Source organism: Bison bison, unplaced genomic scaffold (genome assembly GCF_000754665.1).
Source record: "Bison bison bison isolate TAMUID 2011002044 unplaced genomic scaffold, Bison_UMD1.0 scf7180017864390, whole genome shotgun sequence".
NCBI classification, from domain to species: Eukaryota; Metazoa; Chordata; class Mammalia; order Artiodactyla; family Bovidae; genus Bison; species Bison bison.
Window position 1 is genome coordinate 1,766,505 of NW_011494962.1, and position 15,263 is coordinate 1,781,767.

Here is a 15,263-nt window from a genome sequence, read left to right on the forward strand (position 1 = left end):
TAGATTAGACAGAGGAGCCTGGCAGTCTACAGTCCATGGGGTCGCAGGGTTGGACACAACTGAGTGCACACACACATACATACATACTAGATTAGAGGTCTATCCAGGCCTCGGGAGAACTGCAGTGATACTCAGGACACAGTATATAGGCAAAAGGAAGAATTCCATGAAGCAAGGCAGGTTCCGCGAAGACTTAATGACTTTTGTCCCAGGCCTACCTATGCAGCCAACAGTGCTTCCTTACAGGCCACACTTCAGATGCCTAAGAATCACCAAGAAGAATTTCCTCATTTGACTGTTTCCAAAAATTAAAACATATGAGTGACTTGAAGGATACAGCATTCCTAACATATAACCAAACATCACAACCAGCTTGTTCTGTAGGAAAAAATGCCCCCCAAATGTCATGAAAAGGCCAAATTGGTACAGGACAAAGAGCATGAGAAAGAAAAACACAGTTTTCATGGCTCTGAAATGGACCTCAACACAGGGGTTTCTGGAATCCCTGACAGTGTGTGCAATGTTCTTCTTGTGTTTCCACAAAGAATGGAGCAACAGGAGAAAGGAAATCAGGGAAAGAAAGAAGGGGGGAGGGACTCCATTGTGAAGATAATAATAAAATTTAAATTTTGATATTCATTCACATTGCATAACTCAGTCATATTTCTCTCATGCATCTTTTGGACATGACACCAGAAGACATCAACATTATATGGCCAAGGAAAACTTATGACTAGGAAGGGCACAGATACCAGTGGAAGCATGGAAACAACCTTGTTAATTCTCCATTTTAGCCAAAGGAAAGGAGGATGGGAGAAACTGGCAATCTTCAGGAAATAAAAGACAGCAAGGCAAGTAGCAAGCCAAGTGCTTGAGTGACTGGTCAGTATCCAGATACAAAAAAAGATATATTTTCTTCCCACAGTACCAAAGCCTGCCTGATAGAACATCATTGAAAAGAACATGACAGTGGTTATCCATAATTGACTGATTCTGGCAAAGGCCAAACTAGTAAGAATTAAGTCAAGCAAGCTCAACTTCTGATTTCTAATCCAGGCAATGCAAGCTGTGAGTCCAATAAATCCATTCCCTAAAATTCCTATTATAAATTCCCCACCAGTCACAACCATGAAAATCTTCTCCAATATATTCAACATGACTGCAAAGAGAAAACTCTGATCCATAGTTTGTTGACTAATTTCCAGATGATTTATGAGATAATGATATAGGCTTTGTGTTTGATTGTGCAATAGTTTTTCTTCTCCTTTTTTTTTTTTTTTTAATTGTGGCTCTTCTTTTTAGCTAGGAAGCCCAGCAATATGTAATAAAAGTGTGGAGTCACTTTCTGTAACACTCATTGGACATTTCCATACAGCTCTACCAAGAATTTCCACACTTGGTCCAGATGTAGCTACAGTAATATTCTATGTACAGAGATGATTGAAAGGCCAAATTTTCATTTGCTACCATGTAAATTAAGGCCTGGATTGATTTCCACACTTTTGAATAAAAATTTGTTCTCCTCTCCCAAAGAATTATATCATTTGATATGCAAATTTGAATTGTGAAATAGGAACCTCCAACACCAACTTTCACATTAAAATTCTTTACCATGTAGATGTAACCAGAAAACCCTATTCTGTTGGTAAATTATGAAACATTCACAGTAGAGGTCACTGCATTACAGAATAAGATACAGTGTCTGAAGTTTTTAGGAAACTTGGCAGGCAATATATGAATCTAATCTCAGTATCATAATCCCCCTCCATTATGAAAGACAACTTGCTGAGCATTGTACCTCTTAACCACTAAAAAGGGTACAATATTTGACAGGCCTTTTGGATTTCAGAGTTAATAAAAACCTGAGTGTGCTACTTTCACTTGTTTGTTTGCAGAATAATCATAATGCTGCTAATTATGAGTAGGACCTGAACAAGCTAAAGCTATTCAGAAAATCTAGGCTCTTCTATATGAATTGAGACAATTCAATGATCTATGAAGTGTGGATTAAAAGAGACCAGATAAAGCAATTGGAATTGACATTAAAGTGGTCTACATCATCTGCTCATGTAATTCACTTGTGACTTTCAGACCTGTTCATAGAACCATTTAACTTCAGCTTCTTCTTCATTACTGGTCAGGGCATAGACTTGGATTACTGTGATATTGAATGGCTTGCCTTGGAAACGAACAGAAATGATTCTGCTGTTTTTGAGATTGCACCCAAGTACTGCATTTCAGACTCTTTTGTTGACTGTGAGGGCTACTCCATTTCTTCTAAGGGATTCTTGCCCACGGTAGTAGATATAATGGTCATCTGAGTTAAATTCACCCATTCCAGTCCACTTTAGTTCATGGATTCCTAAAGTGTCGATGTTCTCTCTTGCTATCTCCTGTTTGACCATTTCCAATTTGCCTTGATTCATGAACCTAACATTCCAGGTTCCTATACAATAATTACTCTTTACAGCATCGGACTTTACTTCCATCACCCGTCACATCCACAATTGGGTGTTGTTTTTGCTTTGGCTCCATCCGTTCATTCTTTCTGGAATTATTTCTCCACTCTTCTCCAGTATTATATTAGGCACCTACTGAACTGGGGAGTTCATCTTTCAGTGTCATACCTTTTTTCCTTTTCATACTGTTCACAGGGTTCACAAGGCAAGAATACTGAAGTGGTTTGACGTTCCCTTCTCCAGTGGACCATGTTTTGTCAGAACTCTCTGCCATGACCCGTCAACCTTGGGTGGCCCTGCATGGCGTGTCTCATAGTTTCATTGAGTTAGACAAGGCTGTGGTCCATGTGATCAGTTTGGTTAGTTCTCTGTGATTTTTTTTTCCTTCTATTTTTTCTCCTGTTTCATTCTGTGTGGTTTCATTCTGTCTGCCCTCTGATAGATAAGGATAAGAAGCTTATGGAAACTTCCTGATGGGAGAGACTGACTAAGGGGGAAACTGGGTCTTGTTCTGATGAGCCATGTTCAGTAAATCTTTAATCCAATTTTCTGTCAATGGGTGAGGCTGTGTTTCCTCCCTGTTGCTTGACCTGAGACCAAACTATGGTGGAGGTAATGAAGATAATGGTGACCTCCTTCAAAGGGTCCCCTGCACCCACTGCTGCACTCGGTGCCTCCAACTCTGCAGCAGGCCTCTGCCGACTCACGCCTCCGCCGGAGATTCTGGACCCTCATGGGCATGTCTGGGTCAGTTTTTTGTGGGGTCACTGCTCTTTTCTCCTGGGTCCTGGTGCACGCAAGGTTTTGTTTATGCCCTCCAAGAGTCTGTTTCCCCAGTCCTGTGTAAGTTCTGGTGGTTCTATGGTGGGGTTAATGGCGACCTCCTTCAAGAGGGCTTATGCCATACCCAGTTCTGCTGCACCCACAGCCCCTGCAGCAGGCCACTGCTGACCCGTATCTCCACAGGAGACAGTTCTGACTCAGTCTCTTTGCATTGGGCATACGTTTTGTATGCCCACATTTGAGCAGCTCAGGCAACCAGGTGCTTGGTGAGCTCACTGTCCCAGGTGGGCTGTGCATCTCAATCACCTCCCCAATCCCAACCACTCAGTTTTCTGGGTGTGCCACGACAGCACCATCTCAGATATGCCATATGTCTCCTTTGGAGAGCTGATCTCAGGCTGCAGCCCTCCTGGCAGAAGATGCCATCTCTGGGGCTGAGATTGTAGCAGCCCCTTGCCTTTGGGCTCTGGATGTCTCAAGCCTGCCTCTCTGCTCCTGGATGGGGAGGGGCTGGTACATAGCTGGTACACAGCTGGCTAGCTCTCCTTTGGTAGTCATTCAATCCTTTGTTCTGTGAGTGAGCCAGGATGCCCTTTAGGTTGTTAGGTTACAGTCTTTCATGGGAAAGTTCTTTTTTCTGCAGTTGCAGTTAGGTGGGTATTCTGTGGAGTGTTTTTTTTTGTTTTTTTTTTTTTTTTCCTTCTATTTTTTCTCCTGGTTATGTTGCCTTCTGATATTTCAAAAGTTCCCACAGACCCGCCTGTGAGAGGGTTTCCTACTGTGTGGAAACTTCTCCTCCTTCACGACTCTCTCCCCAGGAAGGTCTCCATCCTGACTACAGCCATGAAATTAAAAGATGCTTGTTCTTTGGAAGAAAAGCTATGAACAACCTAGACAGCATATTAAAAAGCAGAGACATTACTTTGCCAACCAAGTTCCATCTAGTCAAAGCTATGGTTTTTCATAGTCATGTATTGATGTGAGAGTTGGACTATAAAGAAAACTGAGCACCAAAGAATTGATGCTTTTGAACGGTGGTATTGGGAAAAGCTCTTGAGAGTCCCTTGGACTGCAAGGAGATCCAACCAGTCCATCCTAAAGGAAATCAGTCCTGAATATTCATTGGAAGGACTGATGCTGAAGCTGAAGTTCCAATATTTTGGCCACCTGATGCGAAGAGCTATCTCATTGGAAAAGACCCTGATGCTGGGAAAGATTGAAGATGGGAGGAGAAGGGGACAACAGAAGATGAGATGGTTGGATGGCATCACTGATGTGATGGACATGAGTAGACTCTGGGAGTTGTTGATGGACAGGGAAGCCTGGTGTGCTGCAGTCCATGGGGTCACAAAGAGTTGGACACTACTGAACAACTGAACTGAACTGAACTTCAGACCTGTTCAAGATGTCTCTATTCTACATAATTCCTACTTAATTATAGATTGCAACTATCCATGCCCAGATTTGTGGCTTAGTGGCTCATATAACATCCAGTTCATGATGATCACATGAATAATGAACATCGGTGGCTCAGATGGTAAAAGAATCTGCCTACAGTGCAGGAGACCTGGGTTCGATCTCTGGGTTGGGAAGATCCCCTGGAGAAGGGAACAGCTGTCCACTCCAGTATTCTGGCCTGGAGAATTCCATGGACAGAGGAGGCTGACGGGATACAGTCCATGGGGTCTCAAAGAGTTGGACACGACTGAGCGACTTTCACACACTTAAATAAAGTCTCTATGAGGACATAGTGGCACGATGGTTCTGCATGATATACCGTAGCCTTACAGATCCACCTGGGCTTTCCCAAGTGGTACTAGTGGTAAAGAGCCCTCCCGCCAATGCAGGAGATATAAGAGAAGCAATTTCAATCCCTGGGTCAGGAAGATCCCTGGAGACAGGCATGATAACCACTCCTGTATTCTTGCCTATCAAAGAGGGCCTCTATGTTAGGCTCTTCCAATAAAGGATGGTAGAAGGAGACTGTAAGGCTGATGAAGGAAAATGGGATTTGTTATCTCCCGTTTATTTCCAGCTGGATTCCTACACGCTCCCTGTCTACTCGTTGTTTCTGTGAGCACCACTCCAGCAGTGTTTCTTCATCCTGTCAGCATTTCCTTCCCCTCGGAGCAACTGAATCCAGTTTTCAGTGTTTCTGGTGCTGTACTGAACCCTCCCTCTGTACATCAGCCTGCTCCCCCTCTTCTGAGTATAATCCTAGCACAACCTCTCCCTCATGTTCAGACCACTTCTATAGGCTGAGTCACAGTGCCAGTTGAGCAATGTATCTTCCTTAAGGTCTGAAATTCAGTGCCATGGGTTCCCTTTTCTAGGTTTCTAGGCTTTAATCATTTTAACCTCTCTCCTTTGTTCCTTAACCCTAGGAATGAGAGCTACTTCCTGTGGCTGCTCTCTTCATCACCCTGTAGGGTTCTCTTTCTACTCTTTTAGTTATTTTATTAACAACTCTATACCCAGTTAATAAATCTATATATTAAAATATTCTTTTCAAATCGATATGATAGTTTCTTTCTTCTGATCTACTTTGGTTGATATATCCATCCATTTAAATCTTAATTTTAAATAGTATTATTTTAGTTCTTAGATGTCCATTTGTGATCCTTTCAAAGACTCTATTCCCAGGAAGCAGAGTTGTAGGCTTATTGTTAGGATAAAACTTTTTAATTGATTTGCTTCCACTTAATGACTTTTTATAAATTTAGCTCCTCTAAAGTTTAGGTTGGCAAATTATGGTCCACAGGCTGCTGCCTATTTTTGTAAATAAAGTTGTTGAAATACAGCTATGTCCATTCATTTATGTATTGGCTATGGCTGCTTTTGAGCTACAATGGCAGAACTCTGTAGTCACAGCTCCATATAACTTGAAAAACCTAAAATATTTACTCTCTGACTCTCTACAGAAAAATGTTCGCTGACTTCTATGCTGGAGTCATGCCATCAGGCTAGCACAAGGCCTTGGCTCCCTCTAGTTTCACTTTTGCACACCCAGGTGTAAGCTGTGCAACAGGATGACGGGGAGTTTCCCCAGTGGTTTGGAAGAGGCTTTGGAGACTTACTGAAGTGTCCTAAAAAGTCTGTACTAAAGATGATGATACCAGTTTTGTGGTTCTGTTTCCCTTAGCATGTCACCATATGATTAATATGGAAATTTAAGAGAAGAGGCTAAAAGAGATCATTTCTTTGAAGAGAATAATCAGTTTATCTCACCATCTAAATGAAAGGAGAAGCATGTATAGAAATTGACATATATCTCCTAGAGACTGGGGAACAAACAGCTGGGATTATACCTGAAAAAGTCTATAAGTCAAAATGTGGCTATAGAATGGTTAGAGCAGAGAGGACTGCTTGAGAATGGCTGCCCTTCCAGAGTTCACTGGGGCAGGTTTCATGTTTCTCACGGGACAGACATGATCTTTATAAAGGGAGCTTGACACGGATCACTTGAAAGGAAACTCCTAAAAATCATCTCATGAAAGAGAAAAGTAATCCAGGAAAATACCGTCCAGGTAAATTTCAACATCAGAAACCAGAATCACAATCATTTCTTATGATTCAGTACCTTTAAGGAATCAGCACAGGAACCTCAGATAGGACAGCCCATGTGAAAAGATTCCAATAAAACCCACAAAGGTACTGATGGTAAAGGGTCAATGCTGCAAACTTAGGGTGTTTCAACCCTGCATGTTCCAAAGAAAGATTTGACACTTGACTGGTTTCTGGAAGAGAACCTCTAAGCACTTGGAATATCCTACCTAGCAAGAGTATCTCTGTATACCTGGGGTCTTGAGTCACACCAGATAGTCTAGTTTGTGCTAACAACATCATCTATAGTGATTTCTTTTTTGTTTTCTTGGAGCTCAGAGCTATGCTGTTTCAATTTGAGCTGGAGACCAAGTAGTTACAATCAATCACATGGGTGCTCCATGTTTGTGTCATGAATCCCTAATAAAACCCCTGGACACCAAGGCTCCAGTGAGTTTTTCTCATTGGCAATACTTTACATGTGTGGTCATACATTCATCATTACTGGGTGAACCAAGCACTGTTCCTCTCCACCAGGAGAGGACAATTTTAAAGTTGTGTCTGTTTTCTCCTGGGCTCCACTCTACTCTATGTACCTTTGGCCTTTGCTGATTTTCATCAATATCTTTTTATTTTAATAAAGTATAACACTGATTGTACTGAGCTCTCTGGGAGTCATTTAATGGGAGTCATCAAACCTCCAAGTGTCTTGGCAGAATGAATCTTCATTAAAATATTCAGGATGACTGATAGCTTTTGACAGCCCAAAAGAGAACTGTAGATAATGCTAGCTATAGATGGAACCATAAAGGAACCAAAAGCAGCACAGATGATAGGGAGATAAATAGCAATCTGCAAAAAATCCTCTCCTATGTTAGATTTCCAGGCTTAAATGGGGTCTGAAATTGCTGAGTGGGAGAACTTTTATACTGAGTGACAAATTTAAACTTTATTTTTAGTCTGGGCTGCACTTGATGTATAAGTGATGATAGAAGCTGTGGGGGCTGCCTAAGAGAAGGCAGAGAAGAATAAATTCTTATTCTTGAAAGAGAAGAATAACTCAGTAAAACAGGATTGAAGGGGCAGTGGCAAGAAAAAATAAATTTGCTTACTGGTTTTGGTGCTTGAAAACAAGTTGCTTTTACATCATATGTAGACAAAGTCTTTCTATACTCTGCTCTCTAAAAATGCAGGCATTCCATATCTACATTAAATTGCCCCGGGAAGGGATCAAAAGCAAAAACTTCTGTCAAAACATGGGATTCCTGAGAACAGCAGTGTTAATAAGTTGCACTCAGTACCCAAATTAGCACTCTATCTGGGAAATGAGAAGAATGAAAGACTACTCTGCGTTTTAAAGTATTCAATAATTTCTGTATTTTCTTCTTTCACAATAAACTCTACTGTGCCCTATGCTCTGGGCCATCTATTTTCTAAGTCCTGTGCTTTCACTCTTATTCATTTATTTATTTGAGACCACCTGATCAAGAAATAATCTGGTTCTAATGAGTGTTGCAACTGCACCTCTAGGCATCAGTGAAGGTTGTGTAGTAAATTTAACTGGAGAAGGCAATGGCACCCAGTCCAGTACTCTTGCCTGGAAAATCCCATGGATCGAGGAGCCTGGTAGGCTGCAGTCCACGGGGTCGCAAAGAGTCAGATACGACTGAGCGACTTCACTTTCACTTTTCACTTTCATGCATTGGAGAAGGAAATGGCAACCCACTCCAGTGTTCTTTCCTGGAGAATCCCAGGGACGGAGGAGCCTGGTGGGCTTCCGTCTATGGGGTTGCGCAGAGTAGGACATGACTGAAGTGACGCAGAAGCAGCAGCAGCAGCAGCAGCAGCAGTAAATTTAACATGCCAGTTCATTCTATGCTCATTATTTCTCTAGCACACTTTTGGTCATGTTGTTGTTGTTTTGTTGTTCAGTTGTGTCTGACCCCCAGGACCCCATGCACTGCAGACCACCAGGTTTCCCTGTCCTTCACTATCTCCCTGAGTTTGATCAAACTTCATGTCCATTGAGTTGGTGATGCCATCCAACTATTTCATTCTCTGTTGACCCCTTCTCCTCTGCCCTCAATCTTTCCCAGCATCAGGATCTTTTCCAGTGATTTGGCTCTTCCCATCAGGTGGCCAAAGTATTGCAGCTTCCACTTCGGCATCAGTCCTTCCAATGAATATTCAGGATTGATTTCCTTTGGAATAACTGGTTTCATCTCCTTGCTGTCCAAGGGACTCTCAAGAGTCTTCTCCAGCACCACAGTTCAAAAACATCAATTCTTTGGCACTCAGCCTCCTTTATGGTCCAACTCTCACAGCTATACATGACTACTGGAAAAATCATAGCTTTGACTATATGGACCTTTGCCAGCAAAATGATGTCTCTGCTTTTTATTATGTTGTCTAGGTTTTTCATAGCTTTTCTTCCAAGGAGCAAACGTCTTTTAATTTGGTGGCTGCAGTCACTGTCCACAGTGATTTTGGAGTCCAAGAAAAGAAAATTTATCACTGTTTCCACTTTTTCCCCATCTATTTGCCATGAAGTGATGGGACTGGATGCCATGATCTTAGTTTTTTAATATTGAGTTTTAAGCCAGCTTTTTCACTCTCGTCTTTCATCTTCATCAAAAGACTCTTTAGTTCCTCTTCCTTTTCTGTCATTAAAGTGGTATCATCTGTATACCTGACGCTGTTGATATTTCTTGTGGTCTTGATTTCAGCTTGTTCATCATCCAGCCTGGCATTTCTCATGATTACTCTGCATATAAATTAAATAAGCAGGGTAACAATATAAAATCTTGATGTATTCCTTTCCCAATTTTGAACAGGTCCATTGTTCCATATCCAGTTCTAACTGTTGCTTTTTGGCCTGCATACAGGTTTTTCAGGAGACAGGTAAGGTGGTAGTTTGGTATTCCTATCTCTTGAAGAATTTTCCATAGTTTGTTATGACTGACATAGTGAAAGGCTTTAGTGTAGTCAATGAATCAGATTGTTTTTTTAATGATGCAGCAGATTGTTTTTTAATGATCTTGCTTTTTCTGTGATCCAGGAGATGTTGGCAATTTGATCTCTGGTTCCTCTGCTTTTTCTAAATCCAATTTGTGCATCTGGACATTCTCAGTTCACATACTGCTGAAACCTTAGTTTGAAGGATTTTGAGCATAATCTTGCTAGCATGTGAAATGAGTGCAATTGTATGGTAGTTTGAATATTCTTTGGCACCGCCTTTCTTTGGGATTGGAATGAAAACTGACCTTTTCCGATCCTGTGACCACTGCTGAGTTTTTCAAATTTGCTGGCATGTTGAGTGCAGCACTTTCACAGAATCTTTTAAGATTTTAAATAACTCAGCTGGAATTCCATCATCTTCACTAACTTTGTTCGTAGTAATGTTTTCTAAGGTCCACTTGACTTCACATTCTAGGATGTTTGACTCTAGGTGAGTTGAACACACCATCATGGTTATCCTGGTCATTAAGAACTTTTCTGTATATTCTTGCCACCTCTTCTGTTTCTGTAAGGTCCTTGCATTTCTGCTCTCTAGTGTGCCCATCTTTGAGTGGAATGTTCCCTTGGTATCTCCAATTTTCTTGAAGAGATCTCTAGTCTTTTCCATTTATTGTTTTCCTCTATTTCTTTGCATTGTTTACTTAAGAAGGCTTTCTGATCTCTCCTTAGTACTCTCTGAAATTCTGCATTCAGTTGAGTAAATCTTTCCCTTTTTCCTTTGCCTTTAGCTTATCTTCTTTTCTCAACTATTTGTAAGACCTCCTCAGACAACCACTCTGCTTTCTTGTATTTCTTTTTCTGGGGGATGGCTTTGGTCACCATCTCCTGTACACTGTTACAAACCTCTGTCCACAGTTCTTCATGCACTCTGCCTACCAGATCTAATCCCCTGAGTCTATTTGTCACCTCCACTGTTAATACATTAGCCACAGTAATGAGTTGTTATAATTTCCAAATAGTTATTGCATTGTCTTGGGGTTTTTTACATCTCTGAGACTTGCTACCAGAGCTTTTATAGTTGTAATCTAGCCACAAATAAATACCTTTCTTTCCAAGCACTGCTCTTATATCTCATCAAAATTCCCAATGTCTTAGTGATATTTGGAACACATTTTGAATCTGTTCATCTACCCATCCAAAACATACTTGCTAAATACCAAGAAGGTGAGAAAGATAGTCTTTCCTGGTAAGCAAGTCTGCTTTTTAAGTGTTATGCTCTTCTTGGTTTAAAATCATGCTGGGCAATTGGTGACAATATCAAAATAATGAAGCATCAGAATATCCTACATTATGAGAGAGAGAGGAGGAAGAGAGGATCATGGAACCAATAAGTAATTGAAGAAAATATTGAAAATTAAGTCTGAGTGCATCAGAAAAACAGAAATAGTTTGGGGTCTCTGGAGTCTAGATATTTTTCTATTTTAGCTTTTATTTTACCAATTTGAGTTTTTATATTTTTGCTTTTAAAAGATGTATTGGAATAGTGTTGAAAATTTATCAAATGATTCTTTAGTATTAATCATTGAAACATTTTTCCTGTTTACATGCAATATCCTCCTGCTTGAGAACTTATCCCAGTTGTTTGCCAAAGTCAGCTTGATATTCAACGGTTCTCTGGGATGATGTTTTGCCATTTTCCTTTTGCCATGTGTTAATTGCTCCCTGATCCTTGGTTGTATTTTTGTTTTTATTGCACTCATTCTTTACTAAATCTAAATATTTAATCCATGTGTATATGTGTGCTCAGCTGCTCGGTCATGTCTGGCTATCTGCGACCCCATGGACCATAGCCCACCAGGCTCCTCGGTCCATGGGATTTTCTAGGCAAGAATACTAGAGTGGATCGCCATTTCCTACTCCAGGTGATCTTTCTAATCCAGGGATCAAACCCATGTCTCCTGTGTCTCCTGCATTGGTCAGCAGATTTGTTACCACTGAGCCACCTGTGGTCACCCATAATTTTTTTTTAGCATTGAGGAATTTGTTTCCTTGTTAAGAGATTTTCACAAAATGCAATTTGGAATATTGCCATCCCCTGGATATCCTTGCATTTTCTGACATATATCATTCCTTTTAGCTTCTATAGCCTTAGATGATTTCACTAATCATATTATATCATTAATTAGATGATATATATTCCAAATTCTAAGTCTACTAGTTAATCCACTTTTGTATGGTTGAAACACTTAATTGTTTCTTGATGCATTTTATTTGAAATATTAACAAGTCATGGCTTATACCAAGAAGTAGTCACTAATGACCTGAGGCTTTAAAACAACTTTATTTTTGTGTTCAGATATTCACCTTTTATTTTTAATTAAAATGTCAACATATTCCTGAACATATTTACTCTCCTTATTTTGGTGCTCTTTTCTATTTTTAAATGAAAACTTAAAATAATTACCTTTCTTTAGGAATTAAATCTCTATATATCTTTTCAGGTATAAATATATCTACATTAATACATATTTATGGCTATTCTTTATATATACATATGTTTTTGTGAAATCAATATAGTACAAATTAAGTGAGATTAAACTAATATTTTGCCTAACATAAAATGCATAATTTTACTGTTTGTTATATCATCACTATCTTGATGGAAACACAGCAAAATCCTTTTCTTTTGGCATTTTCCTGGAAGATTTTTTTTCCTGTCATTTGTTGTTCAGTCACTCAGTTGTGTCCAATTCTTTGAGACCCCATGGACTGCAGCAGGCCAGGCTTCCAGTTACACTGTGCAGCTTTCAGGATCCAACTTGGGACTGAATCCAGGCCACAGCAGTAAAAGGCCAGAATCCTAACCACTAAGCTACCAAGGGAACTCCTAAGATATTTTCAATAAGGCTCAATCACCCATCACAGAATAGAATTTAAACAGTCAGGATGAAAATAAAAACATAAATATGAAGTCCTGTTTGTTGTCTTCATTCTTGAGAAGGTCATCATCGCTTCAGGCTTCTTTTTGGAAGAGCAGGTTTTCTTAGATTCATGTAACCCTTCAGCTTCCTTAGGACACAGAGTGAAGCCTGTTTCAATTTGCTGTTCCACAAAATCAGAAGCAAAGTATGGCCAGAAGGACAGAAAAATAACAGCATGTTCACAAAAATCTTTGCCACGAAACTACCTAGAATGTGATTGGCCCACACAGTTATAATATTGCTCAAATAGTATAGAACGAAGAGGAGTAGGAATGAAATCATAGCCTTCAGGGCTCTCACATGGGCCTCCGAGCTACAGTCTACACCGTTCATACGCCTGAGATGACCACATAAGGAGAGGATTAAAAGGAGAAAGGAGGCCAGGGACACTACAAAGGGGATGAGGAACATTATGGTAAGGAACAAATCATATTTTATCATTAGAAAGTCCAACGTCACATTGTTTTCGCTGTTTACCTGGTTTTGGAGCCGGCTTTCAACTACCACATCCTTTTGAAGAAGGCACAAGCAGAAAGAGAAGACAGCCCCCAGTGCAATAATGAGAAGCACCTTGTGAATTCTCCGTTTCATCCAGAGGAAAAGGAAATTCGAAAAGTTGGCTATTCTGAGGAGATAGAAGACACTGATGCAGGTGGTGCAGACTATGGAGAAATAATTGGATCCTGTCCAGAGGAACCTCAAATTTATCAGGAGATTCTTATTGTACTGTATTTCCTTAGAGATTACATATAAACTTGTACTTGAAATCATTATGCACAGCACACATATTCTGGAAATAGCCAAGCAGGTGAGAATAAAGTCAATCAGGGAGAACTTCCTACTCCTGATCCAATCAATACAGTTAACCAGAACAATGAATCCATTTCCCAAAATACCCAGTAAGAACTCTCCAGCATAAATGATCGTAAGTATATTGTTCAATGTTCTCTCCATGCCTGCTGATAGGAAATCTCTGCCTTCAGTACTCCACTGACTTATAAATGAGGCATTACAGATATATGCATTCAAAGCTCTAATGTTCAATAAATTCCTTTTCCTTGCACTTTAGTACTCACTGGCAAAAAAATCAAAGCCTTCAAGATGCTCCCAAAGTCTTAGTTATCTTCAGGAAACCACCTTTACTCCTCTCAAGGTCTCAGCTAGTGATTTTCAAGGCAAATATTATGTATGTGTCACCACTGCTGTAACACTGCTTATAATTTCCATGTAAAGTTATACATTAGAATTTGAATCTTGGTTTGCTAACACACAAGACAGAGATCAATTTTTAGATTTTTTTTTTTCCTTAGGATTTAGACACTTTTTTGTTTCATTCAGCTCAGTTACAAGCCAGAAACACTAAACTCCAATCTAGAAAAAGTCTTGTCTCAATCTGGATGCTCCGAGAAACAGGGCATTACTGAGGAAAGTGCCTGGACAGTAGAAGGTGTCTGGGGAGCTGTTATACTAGCATGTAAGTCTGACTCTTGGGGAGGGAGAGGGAATGAAAAAAGAAAAGTTGTAGTAAGCAATCCTAACAAGTTCTAAGAAAGTTCTAAGAAGGCCAGTGGGCAGTGTCAAGGCAATCGTGCACATCAGAGGGGTCCTGAGCCTCCTGGGAGCAGGACTGCCATTGAATCTCTGCTCTGTTCAGTCACTGACTGGGAGCCACTTGTAGGAGGGAATGGGATTGCAGGGCATGGGACAAAGGCTTACCAACTGCTGGGGAAATATAATTAAAAGCAAAATCTCCTCCCAACCTGGAAAATCTTACCACAAGGTAGTAGAGAAAGAAGACAACTTTGTTATTGAATAACAAACTATAAAAATAAAAAAGCTATAACAAACCTAGCCAGTGTATTAAAAAGCACAGACATCACTTTGCCAACAAAGGTCTGTCTAATCAAAGCTATGTTTTTTCCAATAGTCATGTATGGATGTGAGAGCTGGACCATAATGAAGGCTGAGCACCAAAGAGTTGATGTTTTCAAACTGTGGTCCTGGAGAAGACTCTTGAAAGTCCCTTGGACTGCAAGGAAATCCAACCAGTCAATTCTAACCTGAACATTCATTGGAAGGACTGATGCTGAAGTGGAAGCTGCAATACTTTGGCCATCTGATGGGAAGAGCCAACTCATTGGAAAAGACCCTATGGTTAGCAAGGACTGAAGGCAGGAGGATTAGAAGGTAACAGAGGATGAGATGGTTCGATAGCATCACTAATTCAATGGACATGAATTTGAGCAAACTCTGGGAGACAGTGAAGGACATAGAAGCCTGGCATGTTGCAGTCCATTGGGTCACAAAGAGTCGGGCACAACTTAATGACTGAACAATACTGTTATTGTGACTTTTCTTAAACCCATAAAATATTTTTTAATGTATGTATAAATTTCCATTTACATGGAATTTTAAAACTTTTAATTATTAATTTTTATCAAAATTGAATTAAAATAAAATATTATACTTCATAGGTTGGTAAGTCATGACATCTGTTACAATTTGTTTCACAGCATGTAGATGGCCAGTTTCAGTAAAT

At 40.1% G+C, this 15,263-nt stretch overlaps 2 protein-coding genes across 2 annotated transcripts; both read right to left on the reverse strand.

The window, feature by feature from the left end:
- Positions 1 to 240: 240 nt before the first annotated feature.
- On the reverse strand, positions 241 to 1,184 carry LOC105002227 (taste receptor type 2 member 7-like). The gene is made up of 2 exons (XM_010858768.1): positions 728 to 1,184; positions 241 to 596 (listed from the first exon to the last, which is right to left on the reverse strand). Exons 1-2 carry the CDS (start codon positions 1,182 to 1,184, stop codon positions 241 to 243), a joined length of 813 nt encoding a protein of 270 aa, XP_010857070.1.
- Positions 1,185 to 12,748: 11,564 nt separating this feature from the next.
- Positions 12,749 to 13,678, reverse strand: LOC105002156 (taste receptor type 2 member 7-like). The gene has a single exon (XM_010858675.1). It carries the CDS (start codon positions 13,676 to 13,678, stop codon positions 12,749 to 12,751), a length of 930 nt encoding a protein of 309 aa, XP_010856977.1.
- Between the last annotated feature and the right edge of the window lie 1,585 nt (positions 13,679 to 15,263).